At 43.6% G+C, this 23,344-nt stretch overlaps 1 protein-coding gene across 2 annotated transcripts; it reads right to left on the reverse strand.

Moving 5' to 3' along the window:
• Positions 1-715: 715 nt before the first annotated feature.
• kitlga (kit ligand a) lies at positions 716-22,112 on the reverse strand. 2 transcript variants are annotated; one of them, XM_028431746.1, is made up of 11 exons: positions 22,033-22,112; positions 21,821-21,917; positions 9,352-9,462; positions 8,478-8,534; positions 8,169-8,321; positions 7,864-8,059; positions 5,625-5,681; positions 5,042-5,139; positions 4,699-4,805; positions 3,463-3,527; positions 716-3,375 (listed from the first exon to the last, which is right to left on the reverse strand). In XM_028431746.1, exons 2-10 carry the CDS (start codon positions 21,833-21,835, stop codon positions 3,497-3,499), a joined length of 825 nt encoding a protein of 274 aa, XP_028287547.1. In that variant the 5' UTR covers positions 21,836-21,917; positions 22,033-22,112; the 3' UTR covers positions 716-3,375; positions 3,463-3,496. The 2 variants fall into 2 exon arrangements, with proteins under 2 accessions (XP_028287547.1, XP_028287546.1); XM_028431745.1 differs by having other exon boundaries at positions 21,821-22,103.
• Positions 22,113-23,344: the final 1,232 nt, after the last annotated feature.

Below are 23,344 nucleotides of genomic sequence, written 5' to 3' on the forward strand. Positions count from 1 at the left end.
TTAGATCACTTGTGCCCGAAAGCACTGTTCAGGATGCAGCTCTGCTCACTCTCAGACCACACAGCCCACATAGGAACAGTACTCGAAGGCAGCCATCCTCTCGACTGATGCACGAAACCACCTAGGTTTCTAGCCTTCATGCATTAGACAAATACCGCCCCGTTTCTGGCTCTCACATAGACAGGAAAATGGGAGACCATGTTAATATTTTTTTTATTTTTGTTCACAGCTTAGACCTGTTGCAGCTCATTATATTCATAGACTATGTATAAAAAAAGCAATGTTCAACATAGTATACCTTGTTTGTTAGTTAGTTTGAGGCTAGACTAGCCTGTGTCTCTGTCAGAATACTGGGCACTGCATGTAATAGTCTTCATGTAGAGAAGCACAACCTAAAGAAGAGAAAGTCTCAGGTCTAAACTGCCATACTGTAGATAGTACACTCCACCTTGGTTCAAAAGTGCACCTTCGAGCAGGAGCAGATCTGCTCTTTCTGCTTTGGACAACATGGCCGCCTATACTTCTGCCATATACCGAGTATGGCGCCGCAGGTAAGGCGTGGCCGTTCTCAACAAAAATGCATTTTTGAATCTTGTTTTGGAGTTTAACACAACGAACAATACTTTACCACACCAAAGAATTCCAGCTATTGACGCTGAAAGGTACTGTTGATCTGAGCTATATGAACACCAATGTGGTATACGTTTTTTTTTTCAAACACAGATTCAATTTTGCACAATATACTTTTGTCTCCTATAGGAAAAAAAACAATTCCCAACATATAGTCCCAAACACACAGGAAACAAGCAGTTACCAGGTGAACTGTTTCCTAAAGGTTACAAAGGCTAAAATGTAACATGTGGACAGAAATGTTACAACCACTGCAGTTCGTTCTTTCACACACCAAAGCGCCGAAGCTCCATGTATCATAAACTGGGCACAGATCAACTACAAAAAAAAGGATAATGTATATAGACTGTAGAATCTGTGGAGTTATCGTGGTGAGTTTTTTTTTCCTAATTAACCCTGTAATGATCTCTCTGCTACCACACGGAAACATAGACAGGCTTTTGACATTTACACACGAGTCAATCACACTAATCAAACAAGGCACAAAAACCAAGAATGGACATGGTAACAATGTAAGACCACAAATATGATAGAAATACTTCAAACTACAAACTGAAACAGATGTCTGTGTCCGGCCACCTCTTCTTCTTCTCCTAGTTGCCTGATGGGAAAGGTCACAGCCAGCGTGCCCTGTTCACACTCCTACTGATTGTCATTCGTATTAATTCCTATGAATTCCTATTTTACTACTTTTGTGGGGAAGGCTTTATGGGCGCCTCTTTTATGTGTGTGTGTGTGCTTGCCTTTTCTCCTCAGGGCTCCTGATAAGATCTGTTCTTAATGAGACAGGGAGCACCTGCAGCTTTTTCACCTATCAGATCTTAGAGTGCATCACTTTAAGAAGGAGCGCAAAACCCCCTCCTGATCTTAGGCCTGAGGGGGTTTGACACATGCAGGTTTAATAACAGCCTCGCTGTCTCCTGCTGTTTCCTCTGAATGATTTCCGACATGAATCTTGGGACAGGTGCAACTCTTTAAGGCAAAAATGAGACTTTGCATGGCGAGCTCTGTGGGCTGTGACTACAGTTCTAAAAACAAACAACAAAAAAACATCTGTGTCATCCTTCAGCATGTGATAAATGCACTAACTGTCTTTGTCAGATTGTCTGTTTTTTTTTTTAACAGGTTTTTAACACGCAAGCACGACGACACGACAACTGGGCAAAGGCAAAGTCAGATAGTGAGTGAACAGTCTAAAGCTGGACGGGTCGGATTTTTGATTTTTGGTTGTTGAATAAACAGTCAAAAGTAGTCATAATAAAAAAAATTTGAGTTTTTATTTATTTATTTATTCAGTTGGGTAAATCTACATTTTTTTCTCTTTTTTTAAGTTTAATGGCCATCAAAAACTCTCTGTAACAGTTTCTGCCTTGCAAGCATAAAGGTGAGAGAAGTAAAAAAAAAAAAATGAAGGCATTGTTGAACTAACATTTCCTGCGGGAGGCTCATTGCTGTCTTATATGTGCCCAAAACAAAACATGTAGATCTACAGACGTCATCCCTGATAGTCGTTAGCAGAATGTCATTGCGGGTGTAAGTTAGTCGAAGCAGCATAATTCTGTATATAAGTGTGTTTTTGTTTCTCCGTGTTCACACCAAGAACATGTTCAGGAATGTGTTTTTGAAGTTTTAGTATACAGATGTGTATAATAAAGGTGCTCGTAAATGATTGCTCGAAACATGTATGAACAGCAGCAGCCATCAGCGCTGCAAACCAATAAATAAATACATCACACACACCCCCACACGGGCACATGCCTAAAAACCAGACTATACTTTGGAACTATAACTCTTCAACATTATTATTCTTTGGGAAACCCCCGGACGAAGAGAAGAGGAAACGGTGGAGATGTTGGAGGATGTGATTAAACATGAGGGTCAGCGGAGGTAGTAAATCATGCCTCAGTCCATACGAGAGACAGCCAGCATCAGTCACTCTCTGCTTTGTTCTTTGTAGAATTACTGGCAGGCCCAAAAACAAAGAAGAAGAAAAAAAACAAACAGACTGCTGATACAGAGGCAAAGTTTTCCCCGAAGAAGTTGATGGTGCAGCAGGTTCTGATCATCTGATGGATGATCGGTGGGGAGCCTGACACAGCCTCGCCCTGCGACGTGAAATACACGTTTAATCTATTGTTTTGTGCAACTCTGAAACTCGAAATCTGACTTTTTAAAAAAGCTGCACTGAACATCCATGTCAAGAGGACGGACAGGTGAGGGGGGGATGGTGGATCCAACCTGCCAGAAGACTTTGATCTAGGAGTCCTGGCTTCAAGTCCCCCTTCATGGCACTGTTGCTTCTTGACCATCAAGCTGTTTCCACACGTGGTTGGGCATCAAAACACATCTGATTCAGGTTAGGTGTGGCTGAGGTTGCAGGTTGATGTGCACAAAACAATACATTTACAATTTAAGAATATTTCACGTTACAGGATGAGACCAGGTCGGTGAGCCAGAGAATCCAGAATGGGGAATGGGTGGCGGGGTGACGACACGGTGGGGGGGTGGGGGGGTTCTATTATTCGCTAAAATCCCCAAAAGCAAGGGGTTAATGCAGTCTTATAGGAAAGGCAAGCTTATCCATACAGTATCATGCGTGATTTACCCAGAAGAATCTTGTTGTCATGGCATTTGTTCATATGCCATGAGGAATCTGGAGAGCAGTCAAAAACAGGTCTTTCAAAACCTCCGAGCTTCATGTTTGTTTTCCACCTTTGGACACCAACAGGAGAAAAGAATAGAGCCCTGTGGGAGAGAGAGAGAGGGAGGCGGTGTGAGGAAGGACAATCAAGCAAGTTTCTTCTTTTAGCCGTTATCTCATGTAAAACTCACCGAATACACTGAAGAACATGGATGAGTAGAAGCCTTACACTGTCTCGATGACGTTCAGCTTGTTTCTGGAGTTACAGACAGAAACACAAACATTAACACAAACACTGGGGCGGCTTTCACATGACAAGAGCCCAGTACGACCGCAGACACGCAAGATTTCAGCTGCTGATAACCCGGCAAGTCGGGCGAGGTCAAACTTCTTGAACTTGAAGCCCTGTCGTTCTGTTGTTGCAGAGCGGTTCCCAGCAGCAGGGAATCAACTGAACCACGTCATCCACCGTAATAAAATGATTGGTGTTAGCTGTGCAAATGCTGCCCTAATCTGAGCGCTTTGATGCTCATCATGTGAAGGAGGTATGACACTGGAGGCAACATCATCAAGGAGGTCAGTCAAGAGGCAGACATCATATTTTGATATGTTTTACTATTTTTGCCTGTGAATTCACTCATGTAAAGCATGAGGAGGATTTAGAGTTCAATCCTTTTCAAGCAGGGATTCCAAAGTTTTTCAATCCTAATTTTTTTATTATTGCACATACACAAACAAACAAAGCACATGAAGTGGCTCATGTCATATCACTTCTGCTTTCAGTTGCAGTCTGGGTGTGTTTAGGCATCAAAACGACATAGTTAGGTGTAAAAATCAAAATAACTAATCCAGTGTGATCCTTCAGTTTTATTTGTCACACTTCCTGTGTATAAAATGGTAGCAAAATAGGTAATACCATTACTGAAACATATGTGTGAGGAGATCTGATTGTTATAATATTAAAAGGTGTCAAATTTTTAGCTAATTATTTAGTAAGTGAGTTCATGAAGTTGCAATTAAAAATATAATATAATATAATGCTAAACGCATAGTTTGTATTTAAAGGTTTTGATGTTTTAACAATGCTTCTCTCATTTTTCCTGAGAAGTGAATAGCAATCTGCATATATTCACACACACACACACACACACACTTCTAATCTACTTGTCAATTATTACCATGCCTGTTGCCCTGAGGCAAAAATAAGATAAATGTATGCAATGCCATATCAGTGTACTTGCACTTCCACAAAAGTTGGAAAATGTTTAACAACAAAACACATGCAGCTCCTCAAACACTGGATACTTCATCTCCCACAATGCAATTCTGAAACTACAGCATGCCAGAGTTTTTTTTCAAGAGCTCCTGTGTTTTATCTCTTCATATTTTAACTCTAAACTTTAGATAAAAAATAAAATGCAGCTCACTTTTCTGATATTTCAGCCTCTACTGGAAGTGCAGTCCCTTCTGTTCTACTGAAGAGTACTTCTTCAGGGGGCTGTTGAAGATCCTCCTCAGTCCTCCGTGATCTGACCTGTATTGGATTAAGAAAAAACACTTAATTCCAAAGCTCATCTCATGACAGCTCAGATTGACACAGCCTGCACAGCATCTGCAGGAAAAGTTGAAAGGCCGCCGCCGGCTGTCATAAATCCCACGGCACAAAGCGCTATCTCCCGACAATTAAATAGGACACCAACAAACTGTCATATCTCTGGAGCACCACAGGAAGTTATACAGCTCAGTGTAAGGGGTCAAAGGCCAGCTCACCTTCCACACAAGCAGGAATACGAGGGCTAGGAGGGGGATGAACAGTAAGGAGAGAAGGCTTCGCTCCACCACCTCAGGCAGGAGTCTTGGTTCTTTACCTGGGATAAAAAACAGAAACCTCAAAGTCAATGAAAATGACATATTTACCCACATTTTAAATTTCCAGAAAGTTTTATGAACAAATTTAATGATCACAAAACGGCAAACCCAACAAGAAATTGACAGCTAGCAAGTGTTGTTTACAGGAGTTTAAACATTTACTTCCACATTCTCTCTATCTGTATGTCTCCAGTCAGGCTGAAGCAGTCTAACAGCTTTTGAAGTCTCTGCAGGGCTTTCAGCAATGCAGGTATCGACAAAAAATCCTGAGAGGCAGCGCATGAGACAAGGCATAAGACACAACGTGGAATTTGCCCTGCAGAGCATCATTAATCAAGTGAGAGTGCTGCTCAGGGGAAACAGGCTTAGTCGCTGTGGAATGTGCCAAAACACTGTAGCCAATGAAAGTTGGCATTCTGACACACCAGCTGGGCTAGTTTTACAGGACACACGGACACTTTTCTGAGATTTACTGAGAACTTACGTGTTGTGCAGCTCGGTGAGCACTCTGCTGGGTCTTTACTGCTGGGAGGGAGCGACCCTGGAGTGGGGGGGGGGGGGGGGGGGGGGGCAAACAAATAAAAACACGGTGAAATGAAAGTGAGGACAGTCACTGCCTGATGATGAAAACATGTCATTGTCAGGTGCTAAAAAGTCACTTCAACGCCACCTTTTCTACCCTTCCTCACACACACACACATACAAAAGACCTGATCCGACCACTCCGCCAAAGAAAAGCAAAGCGCTTGGGAAGATTGGAAGATTGCTCTGTAATCAACACGTATACAATCAGGTTTCGGCCCTTTTCTTCCTTTTCACATGCGCTACCTTGGGACATCTTCCCTCAGTTCTGTGACTCAGCCGTGTCTCAATGGGCCGTCTAAGCACTGAGAGCGTTTTCAAGTTTTTATCTCGCAAAGTTCTTGTGAAGAAATAATGGTTCCTGGATTAAAAGCTTCTCCAAGCGGCCACAGGAGATCTGTCCTAAATAGAGCCTGTTCACAATAGTAGCAAAGAGGGCGGCGGTAGCTTTACAAGCTCAAACGAGCATGTGACTGGAATGCTGCGGGTTAGTGTCTGTAGACCAGTTTCAGTAAAATGTGAAGTGTCACTTACATCGTCAAATGCAGCTAATGGGTCGTTCAGCAAAAGGCCCGAAGAGGCGGTTAACCCACATCATAAAAACACATCTTTCCTCATGTATCATTGTGAAGCGATGCAGAATATTTGTTGTGAGGTTGTGTGACATGCACATCTAAGATTACACATCTGCCAGCTTCACCACGGCGGCAGGGCGGATCATCTGACTGTGGCGCAGAAAGACACGATGTTCTACTTGTTTCTGAGGGGATGGTGACTGATACATGTGGGCGTTAATGAGGAAGAATGTTCTCAACATTATCTTGATTATGTACGAAGGCACAAATCACATGCAGAACTTCTGTTTGGCAGACATTTCAGCAATCTTATCTTTAAGATTTCCTGGTGCCAGAGTCACTTTACAAATAAAACTCGAAGACATTATCACCAATACCGGCTCCCATGTGTGTGAATTATGCTTTAACTAGCTGCTAATGTGCTTCTTCCCATCCAACATATCCTTCGCCAGTCTGGTCATTTACTGCAGTGTGCTTTAGCTTTGAAGGATCGCAAACCAGATGGGAGGAACACGAGTGCACAGCATGCACTTCAGTGCGAGGATGTTACAACTTTTCACAGATTTAAAAACACAGCTGCAGCATATTTAATATATATATATAAATATATGTATGTGTGTGTGTGTGTGTTTTGGCCCACAGGAGGAGAGCGTAACATCAAATAGAACTCCTTACTCTACCTCTGTTTATCATTTATCTGACAAGGCGAGCAAATATAGAGGTCCAACCATTTATAAATCAGAACTGCCAGCTTTTATAAGGTTATAAGTCCGAAAACTCTATAAAAGCAATATGCCGAGTGAGGCCTGCCAAGCATCTGTGAAACTGTTAGTAGGAAATAATGTGCGGCTAATTCTGAAAGAGGCACGCACTCAACCGCCCTTCTGATAGCGGTGCCAGCTTATACAATAAGTGCAGCCATCAGCAGCAGTGCAGCTTCGCACCAGGATCCATTAACAAACGCAGCAGGGACAAACTTTTCTTCGCTTTTCTTAATGAGCCTTCGTCTCATCTAGTTCAAAGCCAATCCAGTAGTTTATTTAAAGCATAACCTAAAGTGCGCATAAAACATGAAACATAACTGTGCGCGATAATGAAAGTGAACAAAAAAACATATCAGTTAGTGGTGTCAGGGGGACTCGAACCGCTGCCTGCGTCCCCTCCACACCTCCTAACATTGACCTTTGTCAATATTTTTAGAATTATCATTATTATCATAATTATCATTATATTGCTGATGAAGCTGTAACAGACCAGACGGACACACAGCCAACACATGCTCACACACATAACCTCTACATCCAGCCAGCTCTCACAAAGGGGTTAATTCAAGGCCTTTAAATGACTGAAATAATGAACAAAGAAGGAAAAGTCTTGCCTGTTTTTTAAAAAATCCATAATATCTCCTCAAGTACTTTTAAAAAGGGATTAAGACACACCAGGAACACCAGCCTCCAGGTTGAAAGTCTAAAGTTAATCCACCTGCCACCTCCTTCTCACTGCTTTTATATGTGTTTACATGACACTACGACATGACACCTACGGCTACGTCCAACAGTGACTCACCTTGTGAATATTCTTCTGTTGTGTCTGTGTACGGCGTGGTGGGACAGGGAGGAGGCTCACACTCGTTCGACTCTGAGTCTCTAGTGGTGAAACGCTGTGCAGCTGTAGCAAGGAAGTCTTTGACAAAGTCAAAGTATCGCCCCGTCTGCCACCTCTCTTCCCTGTAGTGGCACTCAAAGTCATACATGATCATCTCCTGGAAATATAGACACACACACACATATATATAACACAAAAACAGGCCATTTGTGTGAAGCTCAGGCTTTATCACACAGTACTGCAAAGGTGCAGTGACACAAACTTACCACATTCGGCATTCTGATCCTCAGTTCTTGGAGTATTTGGATGACTATGTTAATGTCGTTTCTATTGGATGAAATGTTTCCAAACTTATGTGCTAAATCTTGTAAACTTGATTCCAAGTTGAAGACATTTAAATTGACCCAACACATCCCTCCCTGGAAGGAAAAACAGAAGAGTGTCACATGTACATATATTTCCACTAAAGTCTAATCCTCCTCTCAGCCAGATTCCCACTGTGCTACTGACACTAATGGTAATGAAGCGGAGGATAAAGGTGCAAACATTTGAAGGTCATTCAGGCATTTTCTTACCTCTTGCTTTGGAATGTAGCGTACAGGAATTTTGTAATCTTTAGGTATATTTTGTCTCTGTAAAAACAAAACAAAGAGAACGGATTACCAAACAAAAAAGCATCACCTGGCTGATTTTCCTGAGCCACTATTGGTGTTTGGTTTCAGAAACTACAAGCAGGTCCAAGACAAATAACTGGGAACACACTCAAAATCCATAGTTTGGGTGCAAACTACAGTCACAGTTTGCATTTTACATGACTGCAGAGGACGGCAAAGGCTTACATAAGGCTATGGCCAATGGAGACCATCTAGAAACTGAGCTGCTGATAGGGTGACTTCCTGTGCTCAGAATGGAGGATTCCAAGCTTGAGAACCAGCAGGGTTGGCTGAGACCCTGAGGCTTATCCAGAACTCACTGAAAGACTTTCCTATCTGGCCTTGGAGTGGCTGATGAGGGAGGCAGACTCTGGTCTCTGGTTTTCATAGTGCTACAACATGTGTGGCTACTTGTTCCTCAGATGCATTTGATAGTAAAACTTGTATTAGGTGTTCGGTACCTCTCGTGCACAGAGAGAGATGCCACATCTGACATGTAGTACATCTGGATCCCTGCTCGTAGGAAGCAGACCACCACAGAAAACTCTGACCGACTGCTGCAGCTGTAACCGGCAACAGCAACAGGACAACCGAAGTTGCAAAGCAGGTTTGGTTTGTGAGTCCTACCATGAACTTGTTTTTACAGTTGTTACACTTTGTTAATAATGAGGGAGGCTTTAACAAGTGGTTCACTAGTGGCAGTGATGGATGAGGGGTGGAACATTAAAGCCAGTCCTGACTAGTCTCACCTGAAATATCAGCGATTTAATGGAATAAAAAGCCTCATGTGTCTTACCAAAGTAGAGAGTTTAGAGATGTCATCGGTCACTGGGTTGACGTCAAGTGTATCTGAATGTACCCCGAGCGTGATGAACAGCAGGAAACGGACACAGACGTGTATCCAACTCTAGAAATTCAACAGAGAAAAACACATTTTGTCACATTTTCTACCACCGAAACATGCAAAAACTGCAACCCACCACACTGACACAGACTCAGAGCAGCTTTTACTGTTATTACAAAGAAAACAATGAGCAGTGGGGATATGCTGTGATTTTTTTTACAGTGGTTTATAGGTGTAGCTGGCAATAAAAACCCTCTAGTTTACTGCGCTGACTTTCTCACAGCGAGGACATTCATAGGTTGGATGGATTATCAGTGCGATCCAGGTCACATCTGTCCTACACTGCAAAGTCTTAAATCCACATAAACATCTAATTGGAACCAATCAAAGGACGCAAGAAGCATCACAACATCTCAAGTTAATGAAACAAATGAGTGAGGTTAGTGTCGGGGTTTAAATACCTCTCATTGTGTTCCACCACAGGAAAGAAACACACACCCACTGAGCTTTTACTGTAGTGCGCGCACGATATTTTCAGGAAAAGATATGAAACAATATTTATCAAATATTGATTTAATGCAGCTGGTAGAAGCTGTTCTGGTTCAATTTGTCAGTCAGCAGAGCACATGGGAGCCATCTTTGGCCTGGCGATGTGCTGACTCTCAGCACAGATAGGAAACACTGACTGCACGTTGCTCGCTGTCATTTTGCCATTGTTGTGACGGGTGAGCAATTCATCCAGATCCAGATCCATCAGGTGGCATCCTGACCCTGATCATGAACCTTTAACAGTGTAAAGAAACACTCAACAAACAGCAATGCTTGTTGAAACAACTTGCCACCGTGACGATCGTTTTTTGCCTTGGCAATGAAAATAAAACCATATCTGTGAGACCAAAACATCTGTTTGGGGATTTTAACGATGATGAATGGATGTTTAGGACATGCTCCGGAGCTTTTCATAGCTGGAGCGAAACACCCAAAATACTCTGCTATCAAACAAACACGGATGTAAACACTGTATTTGTCTGTGCTATGAGGAAGGAAAGGCACTCCGAGACACAATGGATACTTCTAATGGACACAGCAGCTTAACAAACTTAACCTGGGAGCTGACAGTTGCCGTTATTCTGGCTGACTTTTTCTTCTCTGTGACCAAATCATGCAACGGATCTACTTGATGTGGAGCTGTATTGAGGCTAATCCTCAAGACCCCGAACAAACTGGAGTTTAATCTCAGTTTATGTAAGCCCAGGTTTAACAACTTTCTCGCTTGTCCATCCTAACTGATCATTTGTCCTTTTCTTGAATCTTGAAGTCAGACTCCCCTCCTCCCCGTCCCTCACTACGCACCCACCCACGCTCCTCCTGCCACTATATGTTAGTCAAACTGAGCCACAACAGGAAGAGAGCGGAACAATGATCCATCAACAGCAGGAAAGGCTTGAAGGAAAAGCGCCATGTGAAGGGCAGATGGGATTCAATGGCAAGTCCCCACGATCGCCTTTTAAAATGGGAGAGTAGTCAAACACAAAATGTGTTATAATTCATCAACTTCATGCCTGTGCCTCTACATGTCACGACCCATATTTGTAACAGATACTCCAGAAGGTCAGGGATTATGAAACATGACGCTAATGCCTTCATGTCAAACAACCCGTCAGATGAAATAATATTCTTTCTACACTGACGGGAGGAAAAAGGATCATTAATGTACATTTGGTTTGGACCAAATCCCATGCACATGCAGCCAAAACCAGAAATGCCGGCGACTCCCAAACCAGGCTCGGTCACAGCGTGCGACAATATCACCAGGTCGTGCCTCTCTGGTGAAGAAAACTGTTCAATAAAACCACATGTGTGTTCAATAAGCAGAGTAAGTCCAGAGGAGTTTGAAAACAGCTCTGACGGGCGAACGGGGATTATAACGAGCCGGTTTTATGTGCGAACTCTGGACGCAGTCTGGAGAATCATTTCCTGAGCAGTGGGAGACTGTCCGCAAAAATCTGCACACAAACACACACATGCTCGCCGTGAATGTTTTGGCACATTTACCTGCTGCATGCAAACATTTGGTTGACTTTGCAGTAAAAAGGCGGCAGGTGAGAGTCCGTTCGGGTCAGGAGACGCCGCTTTTGTTGCCTTTCCTTAAAAAGTAATGGCCAACCCTGTGGTTTCTTTATTTTTGTCAGGTAAGTAAACACAGCGGCGTACACAGCAGGATGTGACATGTGAGTGATGACAGCAACGTGGGACGCCATTCCCTGCGTCTTTATGAGACAGATTGACAGCCCATGAAACTGAAAAGCAGCCGTCTTAAACAGAGCTGTGATTTTTATCCAGAGGTTCCGATCTCACCGGACCTCTGGGAGCTGACAGCTTAAAGCCAGAACATTTGAATTTGGGGATCAGACGTTGAGTTTTCACGGTGGTCCAGATGTAACGTTTGTTTTTTCGCTGCCTGTAGTTTTACATTGCACAATTCAAAAATAGGTTTTATGAACAGCCCCCTGTGGATTTCCAAGAGAAACATCATTCAGCGTTTATGTTTTTGAATTTCAGTGTTAGTGCATGACAGCATGTGACATAAAATCTGATTGTGTAATTGATAATGGCCAAAGGTTGGAAGGAGGAAAGGAAAAGAAAACGATGTCTAGCAGGCAGGATTCCCAGATCTGGATTAATACCAAAGTATAATTAATTGTTTCTTTGCTGCGAGGCTGCTCTGTCCTCCAGGAATCCATTCATATATATCTGACATGCTGACAGACAAACTGAGGGCCTCCTCCTCCAACAAACCAACGCAGACCTCCTCAGCACGTCCTTTGTCTATCACGCTATTGATCTTCTGGCATTGAAAAACTTTAAAATGTTCTCTTGACATGTAAAACATCTCATGTTCCCCACAGCACTCCGGAGCTTTGCAGTGGAGTGAGGCTGAAAGTGAGCAGAACTTCAGTGGAAGTCAATGAAGAGACCACAGAGCGAAAGTGAAGCCTGCTCAGGGCGGCAGCGATGATAGATGCACGAGAAGAGTTTAAAACTTCTCATCATTCTCATCTAAATGTGAAATAAATGCAGGACAGGTTAGACAGGTTTCCATCCAGCGGATAGAGTGGATGAACTAGTTTCTTTGAAAGGCAACATACCGTGACATGGATGTAAAAAAAAGTGAAAATAAACCAGAAACAAAACAAGTCAGAGTTTTGCCCTTTTTTAATGACTGTAATGTTTTAAATTTAATTTTAATTTATTAAATTTATAAACCTTATTAGTCCCACAGAGGGGAAATTTCTTGAGGGTGCTGCCAAGCAATACAGCATTATATATATATATACAATATGAGGGTAAAGTGCCTTGCCCAAGGACACACAACAGTGACTAGGGAGGAGTTGGGATCGAACCACCAACCTTCCGGTTATTGGACAACCCTGCTATACCACAGAGCCACTGCTGCCCTGTTTTTTTTTTTTTTTTTTTTTTTGTGTTGTTTTTTTGTGTGTTTTTATCTTTCATAAGACTGAGGAGTGATTTTGTCTCCAGGTGATGATGATGGTGACAGCAAGGTCACCACTTTTGTGCACAAAGTGCTTCTGTTTAAGCATAAATCTCTGTTATTGTATCCGATATAAATCATCATCTGGTGCACATGCCTAGCTGCCATAAACCCTTATTACACTGAGACTTGTGAACGTTATCCAACCCACTGATAAGTTATGGCAACTTCCCTGATCAAAGAGTCAATACTGAGCCTAATGTCAATAGAGCAATCAATCACTGTGATAGTAAACATTCAAAGCTAGTACAGAATGAAGCAAGCATGCAAATGATTGATAAGCATAACACAATATGCCATTGTACTGCAGAGATAAAGTTGGGACAGAGGTGCTTTTATTGTGAAGGGCAAGTGTCTGCTCTTGTTGTGCAGCACTTTAAATTATAGTGTGTGAAAGTGCACTAATATGTTATCACAATGTTGTGATGCAGATCACAGCATACACAACACACTTTGGTGCAAGCGCTCTTATCGAGCCGTCTTATCACAACAAGGAGCGAGATGGGAAAACATCTTGGTTAAATAATACCCGTGCAAAAACAAACAGCTCTTGTTTCTACAAGTTCCAAAAATGTTCATGGACTCCATGCAACATGCAGCGGGGCCAAACATATCAATAAACAGCCGAGCTGCAGTGAGAACGGCGCTGTGACTTTTCAGCTCCCTCGTTTCAGAGTCTCCCGACACTCTCTGACCGACCCCCCTCCTCCTGAGGGCCAGAGCCGCGGTGTTTCCCAGGCTTTTATTCCAACCAGCCTCCAGTCTGAATCCCTGCCTGTCAGGTGCATTACGGCTCTCCCTCCTCATATTGATGCTGAAGATGATTACTCCTCTGCCACCCCCGCCCCCACCCCACCCATCTCATTTTCCAGCACCACTTTGAACCTCAGACATCATTAGCTGAACAGGCTCTCCAGACCGCAGGCCTCGTGGCCCTCTTATCCACATAATCTCATAAAAGCGGAACTCAGGACCTTGCATGACATTAGTCCACCATAGCAACATGCGTCCTGTTTTTTAACCAGAGGTGCATGTTTTATCTTAATCTTCTGCCTGCATCACTTGTTTTGAATTTCCCAAAGAGAGACATTAGTGTTTCATAATGAGGATTAGAAGAGATGACACACAGAGAGAGAGAGAGAGAGAGAACACTGTCCAGATGTAGATGCAGGCTCAGACTAACCACAGGTTGGTGTCCCACTTTCAATAGACAAGAAGAGATTACAAGCTGGTCTCATCAGGAAGGACTTTCCACATGTCAATATTTAACATCTCCAAGAATAAGCTGTGCTGAGGAGGAAGTGTAAATATTCGACAGAGTAAGATTCCAGATAAGACAAGAGTCAGAACAAAGGCTGCGGCTACACATGAACACAGAGCTGCTACTGACTCTGTGTTTAAATCATTCGAAGCACCTGCTTAATAAATTCACTTCCAAGGTAGTGGAGGGGAGCCAAACAGTTACACTGAGTCACACTGAGCAGCACCGGTCTGACAAGTCCGCTGTGATTGTTGGCACAGAAAAGACAAAATGACACATTAAAAAAAACTGTTCTACTGAAAGAAAACAAAAAAACAAAAGCTGTTTATTTTCATATCTATACAATTCACTACCTGAGACTAAAGGTGGTGTTTTAAGCAGGACAATAGTCGATTTATTTTTCTGTCTGTCGCTGCTAAATCTGTGTTGACAGCGCATGAACAAACACAACAAAAAAGTGAAGTAGCGTGTCCAATTCGGTGCAACTTTGAAAGGTGAAGGAATGTCTGCCTTACAAACAATCGCTTCGTAATAATATGAATTTCAGATGTGATGCATTATGTATAAAGAATTGTTGCCAGTGGATGATGGCGTCTCACTGGGCAGCCGGGGCAGAAAGAGGCAGTCGAGTCGGCAACTGAGATCAATGAAACCGCAACAAAAAAACAGCGAGCAAGCAGCCACATGCAGCTACAGCTCGAGCAGACTGATAATTTAATAAAAAGCTTGAAAATAATTTGTTGTCTTGTGTTTTGCAGCTAACAGCATGTGTTAGAGAGAATAACAGGAAACAAACAAAAAACGTCTAATGAGACCTCATCGGGGCTTTGAACAGAGAGAAACCCAGCTGTGGTAAACAAAGATCAGACTGCAGCACACAGACATCATTCGTAATTTAAGTGCAGTAATCTGGAGTGGATAAAAGGTGCAAACACAGTTAAGAAACAACTGGAGCAGAGAAAAACAAACAGGTGCCCTGTGAAGTCAGAGACTGTGGTTGAGATCTTATTTTCCTCCCGTCCCTCCAGACATTTGTTGTTTGAGATTATGGAGCACTGACCTAATCAGATTACTGTCTCTGTCCCAATGTGAGATTGAAGAATTACAGGCCTAGCTGCTTACACAGCGGACCATGTCTCCAAGATCTGCAAGTGAACCCTCACCATAATTTACTCAAATAAATTGCGGCTTCTTTAGAGGACATGTTGACTTGAACTGGCTCTGAATGCAATCTCAGCGTCTCGCTGGTGTCCAAGCAGGAAATCTGATGTCGCTACCGAGGGAGGTGGGAGGATGAAGATAAAATGCATTTGATGACAGTATTCTCTGTGCTGTTTTCTTTGGAAGGGAAAAGCGCTATTTTATGATCCCCTTTATATAGCCACATCACTTCCTATGTCAACAAACAACGAGCAGGACGGATCTGCTTAATATGCACTAACTGCAGGGAGGGGGGGGGGCTTGGACAACAAGGAAGACGGCGCCGTTGTGCAACAGACGCCCTTAAAGATGACCAGCCAACATCTTACCTTCACATATTCTCACCCTGATCTGAGCATCATGTCTTTCCCTGAATCATTTACATGTTATACTTGAGTTCAAAACGAAATAAACTGTGCACGGCAGACGCTGCTAAACCAGCTCGCTGTGGCCCAGTTTGCCAAATCCAGTTTATCCATTTATGCTGTTGACTTTGATCACATAACAGGCAGCTACACAGCACTGTCAGAGGGCAGTCAGCAGCGGAAGCTAGGCTGCTTTTGTTTTAGATCATTCTTTTTAGGGATTTTAAATCAGACATCTGAGATTAGGGTGAAGGAACTGAGGAGAGCATGTGGCTCCCACGTCCCCCCTCAGACAGCGAGGAATCGGTTAAAGGTGCCATTTTGGTTCCTGAGCCGTGCAGAGCTACACATTCTGTCATCCAACACTATTATCACTTCTCTGATTTACAGCTCGGCTTCAAAATTGGCAAGAAAACTTTGGGAAAACACATTTGGAGAATGAAAAAGAAAGTATGCCACTTTTAACCCTTTCTGCAACCTGGAGGTTGCTGGATCTGCAGCAGGGTTGGCACCCTCACTGATAAACACCAGTGGGTGTGGAGTTCGTGTTTAATGGCAGAAAATAATCTTCGGAATTTAAAAAATAGGCTTAAAGGATCAGTTTGTGCCAGAACTTTAATACAGCTGTTAGCACGTTAAACCACATAAACAAAATGTGTTTCACCGCACCGCATGTCAGCCTTAAAGCCTTCTGTTACACACAACAGTGTAGATGACTAATACACATTTTTTATCAATTGTTTTGTGTGGTGTGTCATTGCTGCCTGGGGACAAACTGATCATGTGGAAGCTTAACAGCGGCTGCTCTGACTCAGAGGGAAATTTGCATGTTGGTAAAAAACGACCTGCGGTCACCTCAGCCCGGGTCCCTCTGTTAATTGAGTTTAAGGCAACGTGCCAGTCTCACAGGCCTGAATACACACAAATGTGGTGTGATTAGTGTGCTAATTAGGTTAGATTAAATGTTTCTTTGCAGAATAATCCATCAGTCACATCATCATTTGCTTTGGATGTCAACATAAAGTAACCGGATCCTGAGACGGCCGGCTTCTGCTGCAAAGAATCGGCCAAGAACGTGCTTTTTTTACAGCAGATCAAAAACCATATACACAATCTAAATCCTGTTTGAAGGGAATATAATTAAGCCTCGGGGGGTATTAGCTTCAGGTGTCAGGTTCTTTTCATTTCACATGAAGTCCACACTTTAAATTGTAGTCCAAAACGACAGAAGGAGAAACTTCCAGCCTGTGCGGGGAAAACCTGCAGCTCCCTGAGGGAACTTGTGAAAGATGTTTGCGGCTGCCCTGTGAAACCTTCCGTCTTCTGAATGTCAACTTTTCACAGACCAACTAAAACAGACTTGTTTGACTTCACTCTAGCGTAAGTGTGGAAATACTTTCCCTGTGAATCCTCACCCTGCAAAAAAAAAAAGCTGCTTTGATGTGTGAGCAGCACAGGAGGGACAGAGGAGAGGTTTGGAAACATTTCCATATTCTGCTTGGTGCCACTTGAGAATAAAGCAGAGGAGAATATTGAAATGAACGCTGAGTGCACCTGCTGAAGTGCTTTAGTGGCTGCAGTCTCTGCATCCTGATTAAATCCATGAGAAGCACTCACTTTGAATGCAAACGGAAACTACTGAAACATACAGATCCAGAAATCAGGCCTCTGATTAGAGCCAAAAAGGTTGCAGCAAAGTGTCTTTCTGAGCTGTTCCCCTTCTAAAGCAGCTGCAGGGAGTTAGAGAATATGTCAGAAACACAGACTCTGCGCTGGCTGCAGCAGCAACAATCATCACACATTATCCTTCACAAGGAATCAATTACTGGTGTCTGAAAATAGCTGAAAATGCAGACACACTCCAAAGCCCAAATATATGTAATTCACAGTGACAGCAGAAAATCATTTCTGAAAAACTGGATTTTTATTTTAATGTTTTTTTTTTGTTGTTTTTTTTAACTCGGTCTGAAAAAAAAAGCTGCAGACTTCTCCCCCTTACTCACTATTTACTACATACAGTTTTAATGCTACTCCCTGGTGAGAAATTACTTATAAATCATGCACGGGCTCAAGCTGTGCATCGGTTCTGCTCCCAGGCGCTGAATGGAGCACACAGGGAGTGATTCGAAACACATTTCTGGGCTTGGGATAGGGGGGAAAATGAAATGTTGCCTCGTTAAGTGCTGCTAATTGCCTCTGACAAATCACTGCAGCTTCTGGTTCGGACTTCCTGCCAATCTAAAGAACAAACCCATCGGGGCTTGGCTCTGGTCTGGTACCGCATCCATGTGACAGTGATTTCTCCCTCTGATGTTCATACATGACACCGAGTGACTGCGACTTCTGTGCAAGCCCCAGACCCGGGTCCAGATAATTCCCCTCGACTGCAGCTTGCATGTCCGTTTGAAGAGGGCCTGCAGGAATTCTTCACTGACAGACCTCAGCGTGTAGCGGTTAGTGGAGCCGAGTTCTATAAACATTGTTTTTAAACTCTCATCGTTCCTTAAGTGTGTTTTCTGTCTCCCGGCTGGCTTTAGGAGGATATTATGAAAGCTCTTCCACTCTCTTGTACAAAGACAAACATTCTTCAGTCATCTGACACATTTTAGAGGATGACTGATCGAGGTTTTATATTGCAAACATCACAGAAATCAACCGCAGCGAAACCACCAGGATTTCCAGTGTCAGCAGCTTGCAAAACAGTCCGGCCAAAGACACGGCATCTTTAAGGCAAGGTGAGGGTCAGATGGGTCCACCTCTGTGGATCTGGGTCAGCATGCTGAACGTCTCTTTGCTGCAGAAATGAAGACATCAAACGCTCTCAGACAGAAGGCTCAGGATAATAATAATAATAAAATAAAGCTGGAACTCAAACCATGTTTGACCTGCTGCGTTTATGGATTCTGCCAACTTTACGATTCTTTTCTTTTCTATGACTGTGAAGCCAACGTTTCAGAGAGCAGAGCCGCAGGACAAAAGATGGAGACTGAATCATCTGAGATATTTTTGCTTCATTTTCATTTTAATGAAAAGAAGCAACCCTGACAAATCTTCAAAGTTTTGCTTCCTCTAATAATGTTTTCCATAAGTGTGCAGCCTTCATCATCATCGTCATTTCTGCAGTGTCCTCATATGAATACACTCAAGAGACAATGATTCAAAAAAGTCTGCCCAGAAGGCACCAAACCAAAACCAGCACAACCGAACCAAATGAATTTCACTTCCACCAATAACATGTGACCCAAAGATCAATGGACCTCTTCAAGCCTACGGACCTCGAGTCAATCATCACAAGGTACAAGAGCACGAAGCAGCATGTAAAAACTTTTCATTCTGAAAGAGCACAGCGGGGAAACATTAAAGATGGAGACGAATCTGAGAAACAAACAAATAAACAAACGCACCGCTCAGCCCCCGATTCGAGTCAGCAGCCTTCTTCAGTTATGTAAAATACACCACTGACACATCAGCAGCAGGTTCCCACAATGTTCCCTGTTGTTGGAACAATGAGTGGATGATAGTGACTCACTTGCACCTTTTAAGGAAGCCTTTCAGCTCAGGTGGTTCGGGGGCTGAGAAATGTGTCCGGGCTGAGATCCCATCTATCACAAAGCAAAGAACTTGTTGAAAGATGTGCAGCCGGGCGTGAGCTGTGATCAGGACATGAGTCACAGGGTCTGTTTGATATGCAGCACTGACAAACACTCAGCATTCACCACTAATGTGAGCTGCTTATGTGTCTGTAGGGAATGGGAGAATCTGTAACTGCCAGCGTACCGGGAGGAGAGGGGGAAATTTACGAGCTCTGCACTTGGCTCCAGTGAGTTGCCATAAATCATCTGTGGGAGATGATGTTCGCCATAGAAATGATGAATAATAAATGTTGGATTCAGCAGCAGCTTCACTGGCTTGTCGCTTACACAAGCCAGCGTGCCGCCTCTGATTTCTGTGTTTCCTGCTGTTAGTATAATCTCATTAACTAATTCATTCAGCTGTGATGACTGGAGAGTGTAATTCTGACACATTTACACCCGCTTTGCCACGACGCCCACCTCCTGTATGCTTCCCAGAACATGTGACATAATGGATCTGACGATGCAGCCGGAGCGGGCCCGTCGCCGTTTCCTTCTCATGGTTCGGATGCAGCATGCTGCTGATCCCTCAGCTGGTGAGAGAGCGCAACAGCCGGCCTGTGGATTTACAACCTGGGAAAATATGGAAGCCTAAATGTGCCAATTTGCTTTATGGTGCCAAAACAGAAGCATCATCAGCACACAAAGAGCAGGAGTGGATGTGCTATCTGCTCCTGAATTAACAGTCCTGGTTGTCTCAGGAGAGGGTGAAGGGGGGCCCGACACGTGATGTCTCTCTAAACCTCAAGCAGCCCTGGATGCCTGGCATCAGAAAACCAGCGCTCCCTACTGGTGCCAAATGTTCTGTGAAGGTCTAAAACACATCCTCTCTCTCTCTCTCTCACACACACACACACCTCCACGCCATACATAAACCTAGTGTTAATCTCATGATTGCCTATAGGAAGAATAGGTGATTTTGAATATTCTGTAATCAGCAGCAGCACTGAGTAAAAAGATGAAAGGTGTCAGTGAATGCAGCAGGCACACAGCACAACTGTATAACTTAATAAAAAAAGCATAAAGGAAGCTGCTCGGAACGTGATTACCAGCAGCAGAGATGCCCACCCTTTCCTCCAGGAAACTTCAAAGACTGACTCCCTGCTGCATGCACACACACGCACACACCCTGTGTTATATGTTCACATCACTTTAGTTTTTTTCTATCTGATTTTAGTGATTAAAACAGGCTCAAGTTGCCAAGTGCAACTGAAAACAGCCTGAGGGTGAAGTTCCAAAGAAAACATCTTACAGTGTACACAGACATGAGCCTGAGCTTTGTGCATCAGACTGAGAGCTGGACTTTAAGTGTAGACAGAAACACACACACACAAAAAGGTGTTTCCCTCGGAGTGATCACCTGCTGGAGCAGACAGAAACTTTCATGCACGCCTACACCACAGCCAGGACAGCTTAATGTAAAAAAAGAAAAAAGGCTAAATCTGGTAGCCTGGCTGTAAATAGCAACCTCAGACTGTAATTTGCACACTTTCAGGTCAACAGTGTCATAGACCGCAGATTACGGTGCAGGACACACAGAGCCTAAACTCGCCCTGCAGCGCTCCTCCAGCAGACAGCGGCCACTCTCCCCTGCAGGGCAGGCTGTATAATAACTCGTAAAGCGCTGCGTGAAGAGGTGGACAGGCGGTGAATGAAGATGGGTGATAAATCCTCCACCTTTCAGGGTAGAATCAGACAAGGAGCCACAGAGAGGCCACAGAGGAGAGTGAGTTTAAAGCCTGCCTGATTAACGCAGGTTTAATTTGCCTGCTAATGATCTGTCAGCCCTGGGAGCTGGATAAATGATGGCGTAAGCTGTATATCAAGAGAGGGGATTTAAAAAAAATCTCAATTACACAATCAGCCAATGTGTGCGTAAAAATCTGTTTACAGGAGAAAGGCGCGCGTAAAGCTCAACAGCCACGATCACAAATGTGCTCAATTCAAACACTGGAACTGAATAAATAGGTCTGATTGACAGTTACGCAAGGCGCACGCGGTTCTTAGAAGTGAGTACGTGACAGACTGACGCCGCTAAACTTATTGATCGATTGATCGGGGCGCTTCTAGGGAAATCAGAAAGACGTGGATCAGAGTCAGTCCCCGTTAACCGTGCACAGGTGGAATTACGTGGTGAACGCAGCCGTGGAGCGGGGAGAGCACGGGTTCATCAGCCGCACCACGGTCTGAAGGGGGACGCGCTACCGTGCGGGGGCAGCGTTAAACCTGCGAGCTGTCGATCCCAAAACACTTCTGCGTAAAAAAAACACGTTGAAAAACTGGCAGGAATAACACACACCGAGCCACATCTGAACCGATCCAGCAGCTCAGACGTGTCCGTCACGCCACAACTCCAAACTCTTTATATAAAGTGCAAAAAAAAAAATACAAATAAAAAGTCACTTACTTTTGACTTCTTCATATGGAATGACAGGAGTAAATCCAGTGTGCGCGAAAGCCTATTTTATTTTACTTCTACGGGGAGGAAACGGGTTGTCATCATCCTGTGTGCACATATCCAATGTATAAGTCAACAGTATCCAAGCAGAGGAGGACAAAAAGAAGCCCACAATGGAAAAAGCATCAAAGGGAAAAAAGGAAACTTGAAATGTGTGCAACCTGTAGGCGAGCGGCGGTGGCGCACAGCCCATCTATCTAGCACATAGATCCAGACACTGAGGGCTCGCTCGCAGCGGAGGAGCGGGACAGCGCGCAGAGGGGAGGGAGTTAAGCCTTTATAATGATGCGTAAAAAGCAGTCAAAGAGCCGCCCTCTGACGAGCCGCATGCAGAGCGAAGAGCTCCACTACTACTGCCAACACCAACAGACATGGAAACAGGTTCTGAGCCGCCTGCTCAGTGGACGAGCTGGTAGCAGTTAAAGTTGTTGTTTCATAAATATATGAGCCCTTCATTGGTTTCACATATGCACTCTGCTTTGTTTGCACGTTTCCTTCAATCATTTATATTAAAACGCCTCAAATTCTGCACGAGGACTGTCACGTCACAGCTGCTCCTCACTCGCAAACAGTTAGTTGTAATTGGGATTCAGAAAATGATTTAACATGGAAAAAGTCTTTCATCTGCGTAATTATGCCCTCCCCCCTTTCCTTTCCTTTTCTCTCCCTCTGTGTGTAATGAATGAGTGAGTCAGTAACTGAATGAGTGTGTGTCACGGGATCTGAGCACATTTTCACAATAAAGTGCAGAAATCTGAAGGTTGTGTTGCACTGTGAACACAAACTGAGACAAAAAAAAACAAGCCAGTGATGGCGCAGTGTTCATTTTATCAGCTATATACACACTTTTATATCTTGATTGCTATTAAAAAATGTTGCTCCTTGGTGTTTTTGGGACCCAGTGTACTGAGTTCTGTGCGTCCCCCTTTGTGACTTTAGACTGGCCTGATGTAGGAGCATATAATGGCATTTCCTGTTGAGGTCCTCTGTGATTATTTGTGGGATATTTTTAACTGGTGGTCACTGAATATTTTTAGTGGAGTCACGTTTGTATGTTTCACACATACGAACAAGAGAAGGAAGAGAAGGGAGTCCTGTGTTTTCCTGTTGTTTTACTAACAGCTGACATTTACTGATGGAGGACAGTGCATCCACCTGCTTTTTGTTTTAAAGGAGGCAATGAAAAGTGCTTCAAAAACGGTTTGAGACAGGACAATGCAGTGTAGAAGTAATGGGTGTCAGAGGTCTCATGTGTGCAGGAAGTGAAATTACAAATCATTTTGTGGCGTATATAAACATGTGTATGTGTCACCCTGCCTGAGGTGTGGCAGGGCTGCCTTCGTTGCCTCCAGGAGGACAGAAGAATCTCCAACATGCGGCAGGCTCAGCACGTGGTTGTTCAGGCCTTGACGGGAGCTCGTCAGACTCAAAGAAGGTTCTGCTGCACACACACACGTTTCAGCTCAAAAGCTT

Source organism: Parambassis ranga, chromosome 19 (genome assembly GCF_900634625.1).
Source record: "Parambassis ranga chromosome 19, fParRan2.1, whole genome shotgun sequence".
Lineage (NCBI taxonomy): Eukaryota > Metazoa > Chordata > Actinopteri > Ambassidae > Parambassis > Parambassis ranga.